At 35.8% G+C, this 16,546-nt stretch overlaps 2 protein-coding genes across 3 annotated transcripts; both read right to left on the bottom strand.

Annotated features, from left to right (window-relative positions):
• Positions 1-214: 214 nt before the first annotated feature.
• On the bottom strand, positions 215-9,182 carry LOC104111012 (U-box domain-containing protein 33-like). Its single transcript, XM_009620608.4, has 7 exons — positions 8,833-9,182; positions 7,742-7,860; positions 5,076-5,182; positions 3,245-3,830; positions 2,167-2,709; positions 1,160-1,882; positions 215-631 (listed from the first exon to the last, which is right to left on the bottom strand). The coding sequence occupies exons 1-7, from the start codon at positions 9,119-9,121 to the stop codon at positions 437-439; spliced, it is 2,562 nt and encodes an 853-aa protein (XP_009618903.1). The 5' UTR covers positions 9,122-9,182; the 3' UTR covers positions 215-436.
• A 3,670-nt stretch (positions 9,183-12,852) lies between these two features.
• Positions 12,853-15,789, bottom strand: LOC104111011 (actin). 2 transcript variants are annotated; one of them, XM_009620607.4, is made up of 5 exons: positions 15,660-15,789; positions 15,103-15,168; positions 14,140-14,533; positions 13,370-13,983; positions 12,853-13,075 (listed from the first exon to the last, which is right to left on the bottom strand). In XM_009620607.4, exons 2-5 carry the CDS (start codon positions 15,160-15,162, stop codon positions 13,010-13,012), a joined length of 1,134 nt encoding a protein of 377 aa, XP_009618902.1. In that variant the 5' UTR covers positions 15,163-15,168; positions 15,660-15,789; the 3' UTR covers positions 12,853-13,009. The 2 variants fall into 2 exon arrangements, with proteins under 2 accessions (XP_009618902.1, XP_009618901.1); XM_009620606.4 differs by having other exon boundaries at positions 15,103-15,171; positions 15,660-15,788.
• Between the last annotated feature and the right edge of the window lie 757 nt (positions 15,790-16,546).

Below are 16,546 nucleotides of genomic sequence, written 5' to 3'. Positions count from 1 at the left end.
AAGGAAAAGAATAAGGCGTCTGATATTTTCATTACGTCCTCTTAATATTGGCCAACTGGGTTTTACTCTCTTGGAGATACCCTTCAATTGCAAAATCAACGATTTAAGAAATTATATTATCCCAATAGCACCTTTAAGAAATTGCATTCCTGTTGCTTCTACCTTCAGCAACATTTAGCATCTCAGGAAAATGGCAAATGAAACAACTCTTAAGTTATAGAGTACATAATATCAGTCTATATATATTTCAATAATAACTACTACAGTGCTTCTGAGACAATTTCAATGTTCTCTAGACTGTTGTCAACAATATGTCTTTCCATTTTGTTGCATTAGAGATCTACGATATGCGGTCACTGTCTATTCTTCTATGTTACCTTTGTATCCTAGGCTCCTAGAATACATACATTTGGATTTACAATAGTCTATGTTATTACTATGTGAGGAATTCTAGGTTGCATAGCCAATCCTGGATAGCAAGTCGCAAGGAATGATTAGGAGTTAGCTCCAAATGGCTTAGTTTCAAATTGGTCATTGGAGAAGTATCATGACCACTTTCCAGCCATCCTTGAATGGCCTCTCCTTCATATGTGAACCCGTCTGCAGCGATCTGAGGGTCAAGCATTATGTCCTGAAAGAAAATTCACAATGATTTGAGCGTTTTGCAGCAAACATTAAACCAAAGAAATTGTTTTTACCAACAAATCAGAGATGAATATATAAAAACAAGTACACCATAGAGGCTGACAGGCAATAGCAATAAACATACCACACTAGCTTGATCATCTTCAATTTAACTAGTGACTAAATTTGGGCATAAATTAACGTCGACAGACCTACGAAGTCATGCAAGTGGAACAGCTCAATGCATTAACCTCACTGCCTACGAGTAAGTTTTTTAATTCTGTCTTTTATTGGAAGGGGTGGCCTTGTAGGGTGAAGAGAAACGATAGAGCTGGATGTTGAACCTTGGACCTCTAAGATGCAGAATGAGAGCAGCATTATCAGTTTGCTCCTGTTCAATTCTTTTTTTATTATACATATACGATTATATCCAAATATAGAAAACTAAGTTAACTTATCATTATGTCTTGCTATCCTGCTCCCTAGAGGACCAAAATAGTTCATATGATTGAATAGTGCGGAAAGCATAACTTACCTGGCGAATTGGACATAAGAAAAAAGATGGCACTGATTGCTCTTCCAGTGCATGCAAGTTCTCTAGCTCCATCACAAGAGTCGGTGTCAGCTCAGGCCTATCCCTACTGTTAACTTCACAGCATTGCAAAGCCAGTTCTGCTAATCTCCTTGACACAAATGTAGACCATTCTCCAGCAGATGAATCCAAAAGAGACTCTAATTCTGCACACGAGACTGCCCTGCGTACTTCACTCAGTAATCCTGCTAGAGTTCTTCCAGTGAGTATTTGAAGGATAATTAGTCCAAATGAGTAAATGTCCGACTTAGTTGTCAGTGCTCCGGTTATATGAAATTCAGGATCAGTGTAGGAAAAGAGACCCTTTGGTTCACTCTGACGACCAAAACTTGGGCAACGCAGGGTTTGCTGAGGAATCAGGCTAGATATCCCGGTATCACATATTTTACAGCTGTCTGTTGAATCAAGGAGCATATTCTCAGGCCTCAGATCCCCATGTACAATCTGTTCAGGGTAGGAAGAGTGCAAAAACAGAAGAGCACTTGCAATTTCAGCAATAATTCGTGCTCGCATCTTCCAATTCATGGGACTAACGTTATTTTTGCAAAATAGGCGGTCTTGGACGCTCCGACCAGGTATATATTCATAAACAAGGCACCAGGCTTCTGGACATACACCAAGTAAAGTGACCAGTTGAGGATGCCGTAACTTAGCTAGAATTTCCACCTGCATATGGAAAAGATAATTATATGAGCAAGCACATAAAAATCATAGAATTTGTTGGCAGAGAAAATTATGAGGTTCCATTTTAGCTTATGATGAGTGACCAAACTCGATTCAAGGAAATGTCCATGCACTTTAGTTGGATGATATTAAGGAAAATCACATGCTAGACATTATGAGACCAATTGATTTATATAGCTAAAAGGGAACTCTGAAATAAAGAAATTTAGAGTGGAATTCCAGATCCTATCTAAATGCAGTTTGTGAATATAAAGGAGATTTTTGACCTGTTCAAAAAACTGTGACTGCTGTTGCATATTATGTGGATGCAATTGCTTAATAACAACTGTTTTATCTGACAGTTCTCCTTTGAACACATCAGCATATCCTCCTTGACCAATCCTAAAGCTCTCAGAAAAGTTGCATGTTGCTGTCTGCAAATCGGACAGTGAAAATTCCAACAACTCAGGTGATGCAGAGCACTCGCCACTTGCACTTAGTCCTCCATCTTTTCTGCGATTCTTCCACCGATTAATCCAGTTCATGGCTTCAGTATTTTGCTGCATAAGTTTGCGCTTCTCCTGCCGGAGAGTTGCTATGGAGGAATGAATAAACGTCAATTCTTCAGCAATCTCTTCACACCGCTGATTGGCCTCCTGTGCACGACTATCTAGGAGGGCTATATTTCTCATGGCCTTGCGCAGCTCACTAGTTTTCTCCTCTCTCTCCTTCAAGAGTTTTTCTTTTTCCAGCAATAAATTTTTCAAAGCATCCTCAGCTTCCTTCCTCAGTTTAACTTCATGCGCACGAGCAGATTCAAATGCTTTTACCTATAACAAAGCAAACATTCTGACATTAGCAGCCTAAGAAGTGCTTTCAGTCCATTATGTTACAAAAAGGAGAAATGACATTACTAGCCACATACAATTCCTCTTACACTGATACTTTGTGCTCTAAATAAAATTACATACTGGCTCTAGGAGTGACTACTCTTGTAATACAAATGTACTTGTAGTAGCAAATTAGTTGGTCGCAAACGTAGAGTATAGTAGTTCTATAAGTGATGCAGTAATGGACAGAATGCAACTTCAAAATTTTAAGCTTGGGTAAGCGCATAGTGGGTCTACGGGTAAATTAGACATGATCACTTTGGTCCACAAGTGAATGTGAAGCCAGAATATAAGAAAAGCTAATAACTGTAATTAGCTTCATAGCGCTCTATAGGTAGCATGTTTGTGATATCTAGCAGCAACCAAATTTAGCATGCATCAATATAGTTCTTCTTCAAAAGATTAAGTAATGGATTGATCTCTAGAGCAATAAGAATACGAGCTCCTTAATTGGAATACAAAGACTTGCAGTTACCTTTCTCATGGCTTCCACAGCTTCCGCTTCCAGTTTTTTGCGCTTAAGCATCTCTGCAATAGCTACATTCCTTGATGATTCATATTCTATGCTGACTTCTTCAAGCTGTTTGTATAAACTTTCCATCTCGACATCAGGGGACTCCATTTGTTCAGCAGAAGAAGCACAACTGCTATCAGTGCTAGGGCTTGTTGAAATAGATAAACTAGGGAAACTGGTTGGATTGTTTCTGCTAGTAGAAGAAAAGTTCTTGGGCCATAAACTAGTATCTGATGAAATACCCTCCTCAAATATTAAACTTTTGATTCCAGATGACAGTAGGTCCCTAGACGAGCTTGACCGAGCACGTTCTGGCGAGAGGATAACCTCCCTCTTGCAGGACTTTAGAGACCGAGATCTTAAACCGCATGCATCAGCTATCACTGCTCGAGTATTAGCAGAAATAGGTCCAATGAAGCTTGAGCAATCAGGAGGCTGTCTAGTCCAGACTAGTTTCCCTTTGTAGACAAAGAATATTTCACAGAATGAAGGGAAATTTGCAGCAGCATAACTTGCTTTCTGGGAGCTTTTCTTGACCTTCACACAACTGTATATAACTGGTAAGCTCGGGTATAATGGACAAGATCCATATGATGCAAAATTCAGAAAGATGCAAACTGCAGAAACTGTTATACATTCTATTCCAGTAAATACTGGTGAAGCAAAAAAGAAAAGGTGAAAGAAAAGATCCACACAGACAATACCAACTAGATGGCATAAGGCTCTTTCATGTTAAACCCTTACATTAAGTTCAGTTTTTAGCAAGAATTTTTTCATCTTTGTTTAAAGATTTGTATGTTACTATAAAAAGAAGACAGATTGAGAGAACCTTAGTTTAGAGAACAATTGATTTGTACTAAAAGACATATTGTTATATGTTGGAATGAACTTGACAAGAGGGGTTGCTCTGATGGTAAGCAACCTCCACTTCCAACCAAGAGGTTGTGAGTTCGAGTCACCCCAAGAGCAAGGTGGGGAGTTCTTGGAGGGAAGGATGCCGAGGGTCTATGGGAAACAGCCTCTCTACCTCATGGTAGGGGTAAGGTCTGCGTACACATTACCCTCCCCAGACCCCACTAGTGGGATTATACTGGGTTGTTGTTGTTGGAATGAACTTGAAGTGGTCCTGAACAGAGCAGATGGAAATTGAGGATTCATATAACCGACCCTACTAGTTCAAGGTTGACGCGTTGCTATCGTCGTCATCGTTATAAAACAGGTGAAGCAATTTTTTTGGATATAGCTTCTATCGTGAACTTCCCCAGTTCTACAGGCAACGACAACCACTCCAGATTTCTAGACCTATTAATTCGACCTCTATTCCCAGTTCTCCTATAGTGAAAAAAATGACCAGCCTACTAGTGCTTTCTGTGAGAAATCTTAGTACATGATCTGTTCTCATTGGACAAAGTTCCCGGTACAATACATATATGGGTGGGAGGTAGAGGTACCCAATGGATTAGTTGAGACGCACGCAAACTGGCCCGGACATTGCCGTTATTTTTATAATAAAAAAAAAAATTATTTTCTTTCGCTAATTGGGTCGCTCAGGAAAAATGATATCAAGTTTACCAAAAGAATTTACAACTTTCCATTAAGATCCTAGGCACACAAACACAACCACGTGAATTGAGACTTAGTGTCCAGAAGTCTTTTTCGAAAAGACAAAGCTCCTAAAATTTGAATCATATAACATAATTCAGAATTCACAAGTGCAATCATAATCTACACCAGTTAAAACAGTTAACTCGCACTTGAAAGTAAATTAAATGAAGAAAAGCTGAAGACCTACTCTGGTATAGCCCCAATTATAAGCTTCCTGATGTTATGTTTGTTCACAAAATCAAGAATTCCTTTAAGGACAAAATGTGCTTCAACTATAGCAACACTTGCTTTAACCTGAAAAAGATTAAAGATTTCTTCGGTAAGTGACTGCATAGGTAGCATGATACAAGGTAAATATTCAAATCATTGGCATTACATATGCATCATTAATTTTGAAATGATAAGCGGGATTTTACAGTACATTGATCATGATATTGTGAAAACACTAGTGTCACAGAGGTAACAAATACCTAGACATGTTCCTGAATGTAGTATAGCAGCAATAGAATGTCAAATCTAGGGACATACCATCACAACAGAGACTAACAAAATTATAAGACAAACATTGGTTAAAGTGTAGCAAGGAAGGACAACGTGAAAGTATTAGAAAAATAATTTAATACAAGGGACTTCTATTCTTTGTTTTGGATGTAACAGAAGACATTAAAAAGTAGAAAAGGGAGAAAAGAAAAGAATACGTTTTGGGGTTTAACCAATTCAAGCTTTCAAGCAGTGAAATGGAATGAACCAATGCTTTTGTCGTGTTGACTCTTTTCCACGCATTGATAGCTTAAATAATGCGCTATTACAAAGATGAAAAAGAGGGGTGGGGAAGAATAAAAGGAGTTGACTTTTAAAGGGATAGGAGGGTGGAGAGACAGCAGATGAAGAATACTTAGAGAAGAGAGGAGCGATCTCGAGCACCCAAGGGCGTGGCCTAGTGATCAATGAAGTGGTGGAGAATCATGAGGTCTCAGGTTCAATCCCAGCGAATACGAAGAAAAAAAAAACTAGGTGATTTCTTCCTATCTGCCTAAAGGCATAGTTGAGATACCTATGCTGGTGGAAGGTAACAGGTACTCGGTGGAATAGTCTAGGCACACATAAGCTGGCCTGGACACCACCCCCACCCAAAAAAAAAAAAAAAAGAGGGGAGCAATCTTGAGAGACAAGCATTCAGACATGAGGTGCTTGAGATGGAGAGTCGAGATCCAGGAGCCCAACAGTTTTCAACTTTTTTCATATCCTCACCTCTTTTCTTCGAAATTTTTTCACAACCGCATCACTTTTTACTGATGCTTTCACTTCCTCGGGATTTTCTTGACATCCAAAAAAAGAGAATAAATTTTTTAGAATTGCCTTTCGTTTCGTTCAGCACGTCCTCTGATCCAGACATATGGTATAATTCCAATCATCAGAAGAAAATTTATTTCTTTCTTTTTCTTTCGGATCAGTAGAAAAACTATTTCTATCTTAATTCCTCTAAATTGTTCGATAACTTTTACCCATAAGTCTGTTCATTTTCATATCCACATTCAGTGTTTTTTAATTGAAAATTCGACATGTGTTCTTCAGAAGGAAAAAAAGTAAAATAGGAGAGAAAAGCCAAACAGCATTCATGACTGAACCTTTCTCTTCTGATAGCATTCCCGTTAGTCCATCAATACTTCGCCATGATTGAAAATTCAAATCAGGATAAAGATGTGACACAGTTGTGAACGACACCTCGACGGAATATGGTGAAAATTTACAATGGTGCTCAAGCTTCTATAATTACTAAAGGGATAGTAAAAGTTAGGATGGACAAGGAATTTTGGTGAAGAGGGGCAGGCAAATACATTGAAATTATTTCATTTTTGTTAAAGGTGACATTCAGTAAGATAGAAGGACGGAAATTCCAAAGTTCACATGAACCCAAGGGGAGGGGGGGGGGGGGACTGGACAATAAGAGAAACTGTACATGGAAGGACTCAAAGATGGTATTCATATATTGGTGCCATAAGAGCCAGAATTTTCGGCAGAAAGCACGGAAACGTATCCTCTCGCGAATGCTGTTTTAACGTTTTGCTCATCCTCAACATTAATCGGCAAATTTGAGTTAATGCTTGTGGAAAAGATTGTAATGATGCATTAAGACAACAAGTTAAAAGTTAAGATAACTGATTGTGGTCCCAATTTGAGCAACCGACACAACCATTCTATTAAGTAAAATTTCTCAACGAAAATCTCACAAATACACAATCCAGACCTGAACCTGAGCCCTGAAATAACCCCAGCCCAAAGTTTTTGAACAAAAATGAGTTGTCGACATCTGGCTCAGAAGTCATTTTGAAACAAAATGTACAAAATCCTCTAGCAGCTTTTAATGATATAGGATAAGAATTCTTACCATTTAAGATATGAAGTTTTAAAGTGATCTCGATGATCATTAATACCACATAAGAATCATAAAAGGAAATGGTCCAATCTAGTTCATCGTACTCAGACTTGTTTAGAGATGTCGCATTCAGACACTTGCCTCTGTAACAGTCTTAACAGTTCTATGCAAATCACACCAAAATAAGTATGTTCACTAGAATAACATTACTGAATTAAGTTCAGTAGAAAATATTGCAGATGCCCTTAATTTGAGTTCATCAACGACAATTGCGAGTAATAAAATGACCTTTTGTTAGAATAGACCATACTTTCAAAGCAAATTAGATAAGCAAAGTAATAATGCACGACCTAGACAGAACAATCATTCTACACGTTGAGAAGGAAACAGTGGAAGAACGATATATAACGTACAAAATGACATTTCAGACATCGTAGTAACAGTCCACAACACTCCACACCAATCAGACACTATACCTTTGATTTGCAGCATATGCTCAAATAACGAGATAGAAGTTTCCTAGCCTCTTCTCTCTCCACATTTCGAAATGCAGATACCACTTCCGCATTAGCTTGAGTAGCCGGCAATCTTCCTACTGCATAAATATTACAAGTATGGACAATTACACATGAATGTATGTAGAAAGAATCATTAATTCCTCCAGAATTTTCTACTCTGAATTAAAATGTGTTAGGTATGGCGGAAAATGTTTTCAAGTGTGCATTTGGCGGGAGGGAAAACGTTTATCATACTCCAAGAAATCATAATCTAGATCATTTTCTACATTTAGGTTTACCAAAATATATGACATGTGGTAATTGTACAAGGAACAATATTTGGTACAAGGATATATTTTTAGTGATGTTTATGAGTATTTGAAACAGTGACTAATGTTGACTGAAGCAAATGATATGGACTTAAAATTAGGATAGTTATAAAGGAAACTTTTGCTCATTCCTTTCTGGTAGAAAATATTTTTCCTGGACAACACATTTTCATTATTCAAGGTAATCAAACATTCGAAGGGGAGCCTTGGAGCAACGGTAAAGTTGTCTCTTTGTGACCTATGGTTACGGGTTCAAGCCGTGGAAGCAGTCATTAATGCTTGCATTAGGGTAGGCCGTCTACAATACACCCTTTGGATGCGGCCCTTCCCCAGACCCTGCGTAAGTGCGGGATGCTTTGTGTACCGGGCTGGCCTTTAAGGTAATCAAACATTCCTTACGGACCAAAACTTTATCAATTATTAAACAACATTTTAGTTTAAAAAAAAAAAAAAAAAGATGGATTTATAATCACGAAACATTCTGAAAGACCAAAACTTTATCAATTTACTGATTAACATTTTTGTAAAAGAACATGAATTACATGATATATCATCAACTTGTATACCCTAGAAAACACTAGAAATGATGCAAAAAACAATCTTTTAAGCTAGAACATTTTTCATAGAAAGTATAAACATTTTTTATTTTGTAACAAATGCACCTTAAAGATCAAAACTTTATCAATTTATGTAACAAAATTTAGCAAAAGATGATAAATGTATATATAAATAGAGACTTACACAAAGTGGGTATATAAGGAGAAGGTTCAAGAACATGAAAAATACAAATTTCTGAGTTCCCAAATGTTTTACAAGCCCATTGAACCAAAGCAACATTTTTATTCACAGATTTTCCAACTGCTATATACACTTTAGGTTCATTTTGTTCTTCTACGATTTCTCTCGTTTGAGGAGTGATGATTTGGCAAGTTCTGTAAAACCCATGTCGATAAGTGGCCATAGAAGAAAACCCAGAAATAGAATTTGAAGTAGGGGTAAGAGGAGGAGTAGAAGGGGTTAACAACTCCATTGTTATTGAATATCAAGAACGAACTGGGATATTACATTACAGAGAGACACATTTAAGACTTGTTGAGTTGTTTATTTTGTTCGTTTTTGACGTTTTTTGTGTAATTTGAGGACTTTTTAGTCTTTTTGGCTCGTGTCTGCATCACACGACTTAAATGAAAATATCCTTAAATAATGAGAAAATCTAGAAAAGGTTTTCAACTTTTAAAAAGCCAAAACTAATGATGATTTCTTAATCTTAACTTATAAAATCAATCAAAATAATATGTTCTTAGATTGATTTCTTAATCTTAACTTATAAATCCATCAAAATAATACTGGTATGTTCTTAGATCAGAGTTGCAGCTTAATGGTTTGAACCTCACTTTACATAATAATGAATGCTCGTAAAATAGACAACAAATAATATAATGCATACAAGTTATTCTGGACACTACCGTAATAAGATAATAAAATAAAATAGATAACAAGCACCAAGCAACAACTTTTAAGTCGTAATCTTTCTGCTTTTTAGATAAAGCTCTTAATTTCTATTAGGTAAGTTTTGAAGTTGGCGGTTAGTGCTGGACTAATATAATAGTTTCTAAAAGATAAATGAACTTTATTAGTATAATTTTATGAATTTAAACATCTCAAAATAGAAGAATGAGCTTTTTTCCCGCCTCGCGATCCATGAGGGAAAGCGGTTTAGAGGTCCTATTTATCGCAAGTTCGCTCACCTTAAAAGTTATTGTAAGAAAAATATCCTTAAAATTATTAGATACAATGATGTCTAGATTAAAGGATATATTCAAATATTAAATCGTAATCTTATAGAAAGAAAATTAATCCAACCTAGGTTTTCAAAGCTAACAGAGATTTCTCTATAATAATTTTTTTTAAGAAAGTGCCATGCTTAACAATTAGTTCAAACATACAGCTTTTCTTCAAATATTTTTGCCTTAAAAAGAAATTAATCAGAAAACTGTAACAAATTGAAGATGATATTAGAGCAAACGGGAAAAAAGAATAGGAAAGTTGAGTGTCGCAGTTTAGTACTTTATAATAATACTTCACTTTTTATTAAATTAAAAAATATTATAAAGTTCCACCTAATAAAGAATGAATGAGCTAACACTAACTACTCCACGAAGAGCCAAATCTATAACTATTATTTAGTAGTTTAGCATTTAAAGCGAGATACTCTAGATTAGTAAGATATGTGACGGCCAGCTAGTTGTTTGGTTTTAAGTATGACATTTGGTAAAACAATGTAGCTTATTAGATGCATATTCAACTGAACTTAATATTTTAATATTGAACATAAGTATATATGTGCAGGTACGTACGTAGGATTTTACGTAAGCGATGTCAATATTTATAGAAGAACGGAGAATAAAAAATATTAATTATCATATTACATGACAAGAAATAACCTTAGTCAATTTGTTTTATTGAGTTAGAAGAGATCGCGAATTCAATTATGCCAAACTACAATTTTTAACATAGAAGTTCTCTCAAATATTTGACAAAAATATGATCAAGTTCTCACCTCCTTGGGAAAAACTAGAAATTTAATCAGCATGCCAAGTTGCAATATGCATCAAGTGATGTCATTTTCTTTATCTTATTGTATCTGTATAGTATTACTACATATATTTCATAAAAAAATTCGACGAATTGGTGTCACGTGACACCACTCCGTTCTGCGTACATCCGCCCTTGTATATGTGAAAATAACTAAAAAGATTAACAAATATAATATTCTGAAATCATAATATTAAAAGTACAATAAATTTAGTATTAAATAGTAATTTAAAGGTTATTCATCGTGCTTAAATCTTGAATCCGTCTACCTACTTTTAAATTTATTTGAACTACTAAGCTCTTGCTAATTTAATTTGTACTTAATTAATTGAGATTAGGTATGGTTTGTTGACTTTAGGAAGTTATCTTTTGTTTTCGACCTCTTCTTCTCCCCCAAGAGCTTGTGAGGTTTTTAATAAAAAAAGTCCGAAATGTAATAGTACTAATACTAAACTACTAATGACGAAGAGTTTTCTTTTTCTTACCTGCTTTGAATTGTGACGATTCATGTTTTTTTTTTTTTTGGAACCCCAGAAAAACCCGCAGATGCTACGGCCTCTGTCCTTCGGGTGAACACTATGTGTGCACTGGGTAAACCTCCACTGTGTAATAGCCTGCAAACCACACAAGGGATGTAAACCGCACTAGGCAAGCCCCGTGTGACAGATTTAGACCCAGAGAACATTGAGGGTGGGATCAAACCCGCGTCACTCGTGTGGATAACACCTTCCAAACCAACTGGGCCGTCCCTTCGGGACATTCATGTCATATTGCTATTCTACTTTTTACATATTATCAAGTCTAACTAGTTTTAATTATAGACGGATTTGCGATTGGGCAAGTTAATCATTTGGTCAGTTAGCCAAAAATAATTACATTCGCTACAAAAAGAAATAAAAAAATCAGATACTGTTTTTTAGAGCGGTTATACTCTGTAGTTTTTCCTTCACAATTTAAGCTATTGAATATAAAATATATTTGCTCGTGTTATTTTCTTGATGATAAGTCTAAATTTATTTAGAATAAATATATACTATTATTGTTTTTTAAAATTAACTATTTCGAGTTAAATACGGTGAATATGTTTGCACCTGTTGCCACAAAGCTAAAATACAAAAGTCAATTTCCAACAGTGTGCTATACATCAATCCAATCAAAATTAATTATCTATGAAAAAAGTTAATGAACTTTTGTGGACCATGATCCTCGGAAGCACCAAATTTTAATATTTCTATCATATCATATAACGAAAAGTGGCATAATGCAACCAAAAGGGAATTGGTTATGAAAAGTTATTAATTTTTGATTTGTCAAAAAGCAGTGATGAAAGCAATAAATCTTGGATAATCAAGACCGATGAAGTCTGGGTTGTTGTTGTCGTTTTTTTTTTTTTTTTGTTTTTGTTTTGGGGTATATAGAAAATGCCAGATTTTTTCAAAAAGTAGAAAGTGGCGTAAGTATTTTTTTTTTCTTGGCTATACATTTGAATGAGATGGTTGCATTGGTAAGAAAAATATATTTCAGTATTTGAATTTGGTTTAATTTTTGAAAAGTTTTGTTCTTGAAAGACTTTGAGTTTTGAAAGATTATGTGGGAGAAAAGTTTGAGTGTGTGTTTAAATTAGTTATTGAGAAAATATTTTTGGAAAACATTTATGTGCTATTTTCGAAAACTTTCTTTTGAATTGTTTCAACTTTTATTTTATTCGAAACATCACCAAAGAACTAAGTTTGTTTTTCATCCTTATTCGAAAGAAAGGCGAACGTCTTTATTGAAAGATCGTAACCTGGTATCTATAGTCGATACTTTAGTTCTTAATATGGATATACTCTTTTTCTTTTGATTAATTTATTCATTATTCTATATAACACCATTTATTTTTAAGAGCTTACAACACTAGAGTGCTATATTAACACGAAGATATACGGCCATACGGATATGACATAGTAGTTAATAGAGTGAGTGTGAAAATTATGAGATTTTAAGTTCAAATCTCAGCAGATACAAAACACATTAAGTGATCTTTTCCCATCCACCAAATCTTGATGGATCCGATTTATAAGATACCGTGGAATTAGTCGAGATGCGCGCAAGTTGACCCGAACACCATGATTATGAAAAATAGTTACTTCTCTATGTAATATGTTACGTACTTACATACGGACATAATGGAAAACAATTGGAGTTAGCATTGAAGGACAAAAGTTCACAACAAAAGAAAATCTACATTGAAGTATCTGGTTTTACTGTCAATTCTGAAAATTTTGTTTGCCATTGTTACAGCGATAAAGAGACATAATAAAAATATCACATGTCTAAAGAATTAGAAGCATTTTCTGTGCACAATGGATGGTCCAGATTCATCATATTCTGCCTTTGCAATCCACATCTGCATTTCAAAAAACAACATAGAATTATAGTCAGTGTAGTTTAATCATTATATAACAAGTTACGATACGAAATAGTCCCCCATCGGCTGTATAGATGGGGTAATTGGTCTCCTTATATGGTTTCGGGCAATCCTCATCTCAAAAATTAGTTCATGAGGATAGCCAAGATCGTATAAGGAGACCAATTACCTTATCTACGGCCGATATGAGACTATTCTAACAACTATAAACACAGAATATTGTCAATAGATGTAAATGTTAATGTTAATGTCAAATTCCAAATTTTCACTCACCTGTTGGAAAGTACTTAAAGAAGCCAAAATAGAACCTCCAATCCAAACACTATACTTCCTCTCAGGTGGAGCTACCACCTTAATTTTCATACTGCTTGGAGCTAAGGCAGTAATTTCCTTACTCATCCTATCAGCAATTCCAGGAAACATAGTCGAACCGCCACTGAGTACAATATTTCCATACAGATCCTTTCTGATATCCACGTCGCACTTCATGATCGAGTTATAAGTCGTTTCGTGAATGCCTGCAGCTTCCATTCCAATCATTGAAGGTTGGAAAAGGACTTCAGGGCATCGGAAACGTTCAGCACCGATGGTAATCACTTGACCATCGGGCAATTCGTAGCTCTTCTCAACAGAAGAGCTAGTTTTCGACGTTTCCATTTCCTGCTCAAAGTCAAGAGCAATGTAGGAGAGTTTTTCCTTCACATCCCTCACGATTTCTCGTTCAGCAGTAGTGGTGAACGAGTAGCCTCGCTCTGTTAAGATTTTCATTAGATGATCAGTCAAGTCACGACCAGCTAAATCAAGACGGAGGATAGCATGTGGCAAAGCATATCCCTCATAAATTGGGACAGTGTGGCTAACACCATCACCAGAATCCAGGACAATACCTACGTAACATTAAAACATCTGATGTTAAAGCAGAATCGTCCAAGCTCTAGATAATTTCAAGGAAAAAATTAAACAGGAGCAGAGGCGAATCCAGAATTTAAACTTTATGGGTTCCTACAACAACCTTGAGTTTGGATACAGGAGAAAGTGTTCACCTGTTGTACGGCCACTGGCATAAAGGGATAGAACGGCTTGAATGGCGACATACATAGCAGGAGTATTAAATGTCTCAAACATGATTTGAGTCATCTTTTCGCGATTAGCCTTCGGGTTAAGAGGTGCTTCAGTGAGTAGTACAGGGTGTTCCTCTGGCGCAACACGAAGTTCGTTGTAAAATGTATGATGCCAGATTTTCTCCATATCATCCCAGTTGCTAACAATACCATGTTCAATTGGATATTTCAAAGTTAGAATACCACGTTTGGATTGAGCTTCATCACCAACATATGCATCTTTTTGCCCCATGCCAACCATCACACCTGTGTGGCGTGGGCGACCAACAATACTCGGAAATACTGCTCTTGGAGCATCATCTCCAGCAAACCCTGCCTATAAAATGGGCACGTAATACAAAAGACGAATAAATAACTACCAAAGCAGTGGTAATTTTTTTATGCTTTATAATAGCATAACAATTGAAGGGGAGCATGGCGCAAAGGTAAAATTTCTCACACCAAGAAGTCACGAGTTCAAGCTGTGAAAATAACTTCTTAAAGGTAAGGTTTCATATACTAATTTATACCACTCAGATCCTTGCTAGAAGTGTTGAACACCCATGTTGGATCTTACGCCGGTGCAACGATATTTTTGGAAGATCCGACCAATGTAACATACAATAGACCAACGTGGTCCGACTTTACTCGAACCTCGTGTATAGTGGGGGTTTAGTACAATTTATGTTGCTTAGATCCTCTCTAGAAATGCTGCCGCACCCATGTCGGATCTTGCACGGCTGCGACAGTATTTTTAGAAGATCCGAGCAATATAGAGTACAATAGACCAATGTGGTCAGACCTTCTCCGGACCTCGTGGACAGTGGTAGCTTAGTACGGTGGGCTACCCTTTTAATAATAGCGAACATTTAAATTTTTGGATACTTTCAATTCTGTTGTACATACCTTGACCATTCCAGTCCCATTATCACAGACGAGTGGCTGAATATCCTCACCGTCTGCCATTTTTATCTACTGCCGTGAACAAAATTGACAGCCTCAAATTAGAAAGATCATCAAACGGAAACAAACAGATAATAGATAACAGCCAAAACACCATTAATCAACCAAGAGCAAGTGGAATTGGCAGTCCAAATCAAGCAGTAACACACAAAGAACAAGATTCATCTTCCCACTAACATTGATAGTATTGCTAAATAAATTATCAAATCCATTGGATAAGGATCCAAGAATCTATCTTCAATCCAACTACATTCCTACATTTGAAACCAATAAAAAACAGACCTAATAAGTTTATCCAATTGTCCACCATAATGTGATTGTTATGAACAATCAAGAATCAAGTTCGAAGTATAACCCAAGAAATCAAAAAATACAGCTTCAACTCACATTAATAGCGATGTTTGTCTATAATGAACGCACAGAAAAATAAACATTGACACAACAGAGGCAATCGATGCATAGTACCTACTAAGTTTAAATTCTAAATTCATTTAAATTACCTTTGTGTATAAAACAGGGAGCTTTAGGAAGAGGTCGTAGGAGGAATTAGTTAGTGGTGCCCACGGTTGGCTATGAGTTCCAAATGCAAAAACAAGAAAAATTCAAATGAAACCCAACGCTAAAAAACAATCATATGGTATTCTCTTTAAATGCTAAAAAAACCCGCAATTTTTGCTATCTCAAAACCTGGCTGTCCGTTAGTTATTCGTTGGTTTTGGTTTTGGTTTTTGCTTTTGTCCATTGTTGCCACGTGTCACATATTCATCAGTGGTCGTTAGTAACTGCTAACTGCTTTCTTGTTTGGGCTTCCCCTTTCTTTTGGCCCATTTAAACCGCATGGCCTGCTCCTCTAAATTTTGATTTTTTTGGGCAAGTTATGCATTTGGCCGATCGACAAATTAATTATATCTGTTAGTCAAATATATAAAAAAAATATATACTGATTATGTTTATGTATAATATATATATATATATATATTGCCGGTTATTATTTTTTGGAGCGACTATAATACATAGTTTTCTCTCTTGTTTTCATACTCTAAACTGTAATTAGTAATTAGAAATATTCATCTCTTTCTCCCAATTTCTCGATATTCAGAATAGACTTAATTTGAAACGGCATACTTACTAAAAAAGTTGAAATTTTTTTTTTTTTTTCTTTTTTCTTTTTTACTATTAGCTGAAGAAACACATAATCCCAAGTTTACCTATGTGCCATGGTACTATTGAAAAGACTTAAAATTAAAAAAAATTACTTTTAGCATATGCCAGAAATTATTTATATTTCGTAACCGAAAAAATATATATATTTTTTCAGTTATTATTTTGAGAGGGCTATATTGTGTCATTTTCCCATTAAAATACGAGGTACACAAAATCAGTCTTA

The sequence above is a fragment of the Nicotiana tomentosiformis genome, chromosome 11 (assembly GCF_000390325.3).
Source record: "Nicotiana tomentosiformis chromosome 11, ASM39032v3, whole genome shotgun sequence".
Classification (NCBI taxonomy): Eukaryota; Viridiplantae; Streptophyta; class Magnoliopsida; order Solanales; family Solanaceae; genus Nicotiana; species Nicotiana tomentosiformis.
Note: the sequence above shows the minus strand (reverse complement) of the source record. Positions and strands in the feature narration are given on the sequence as shown.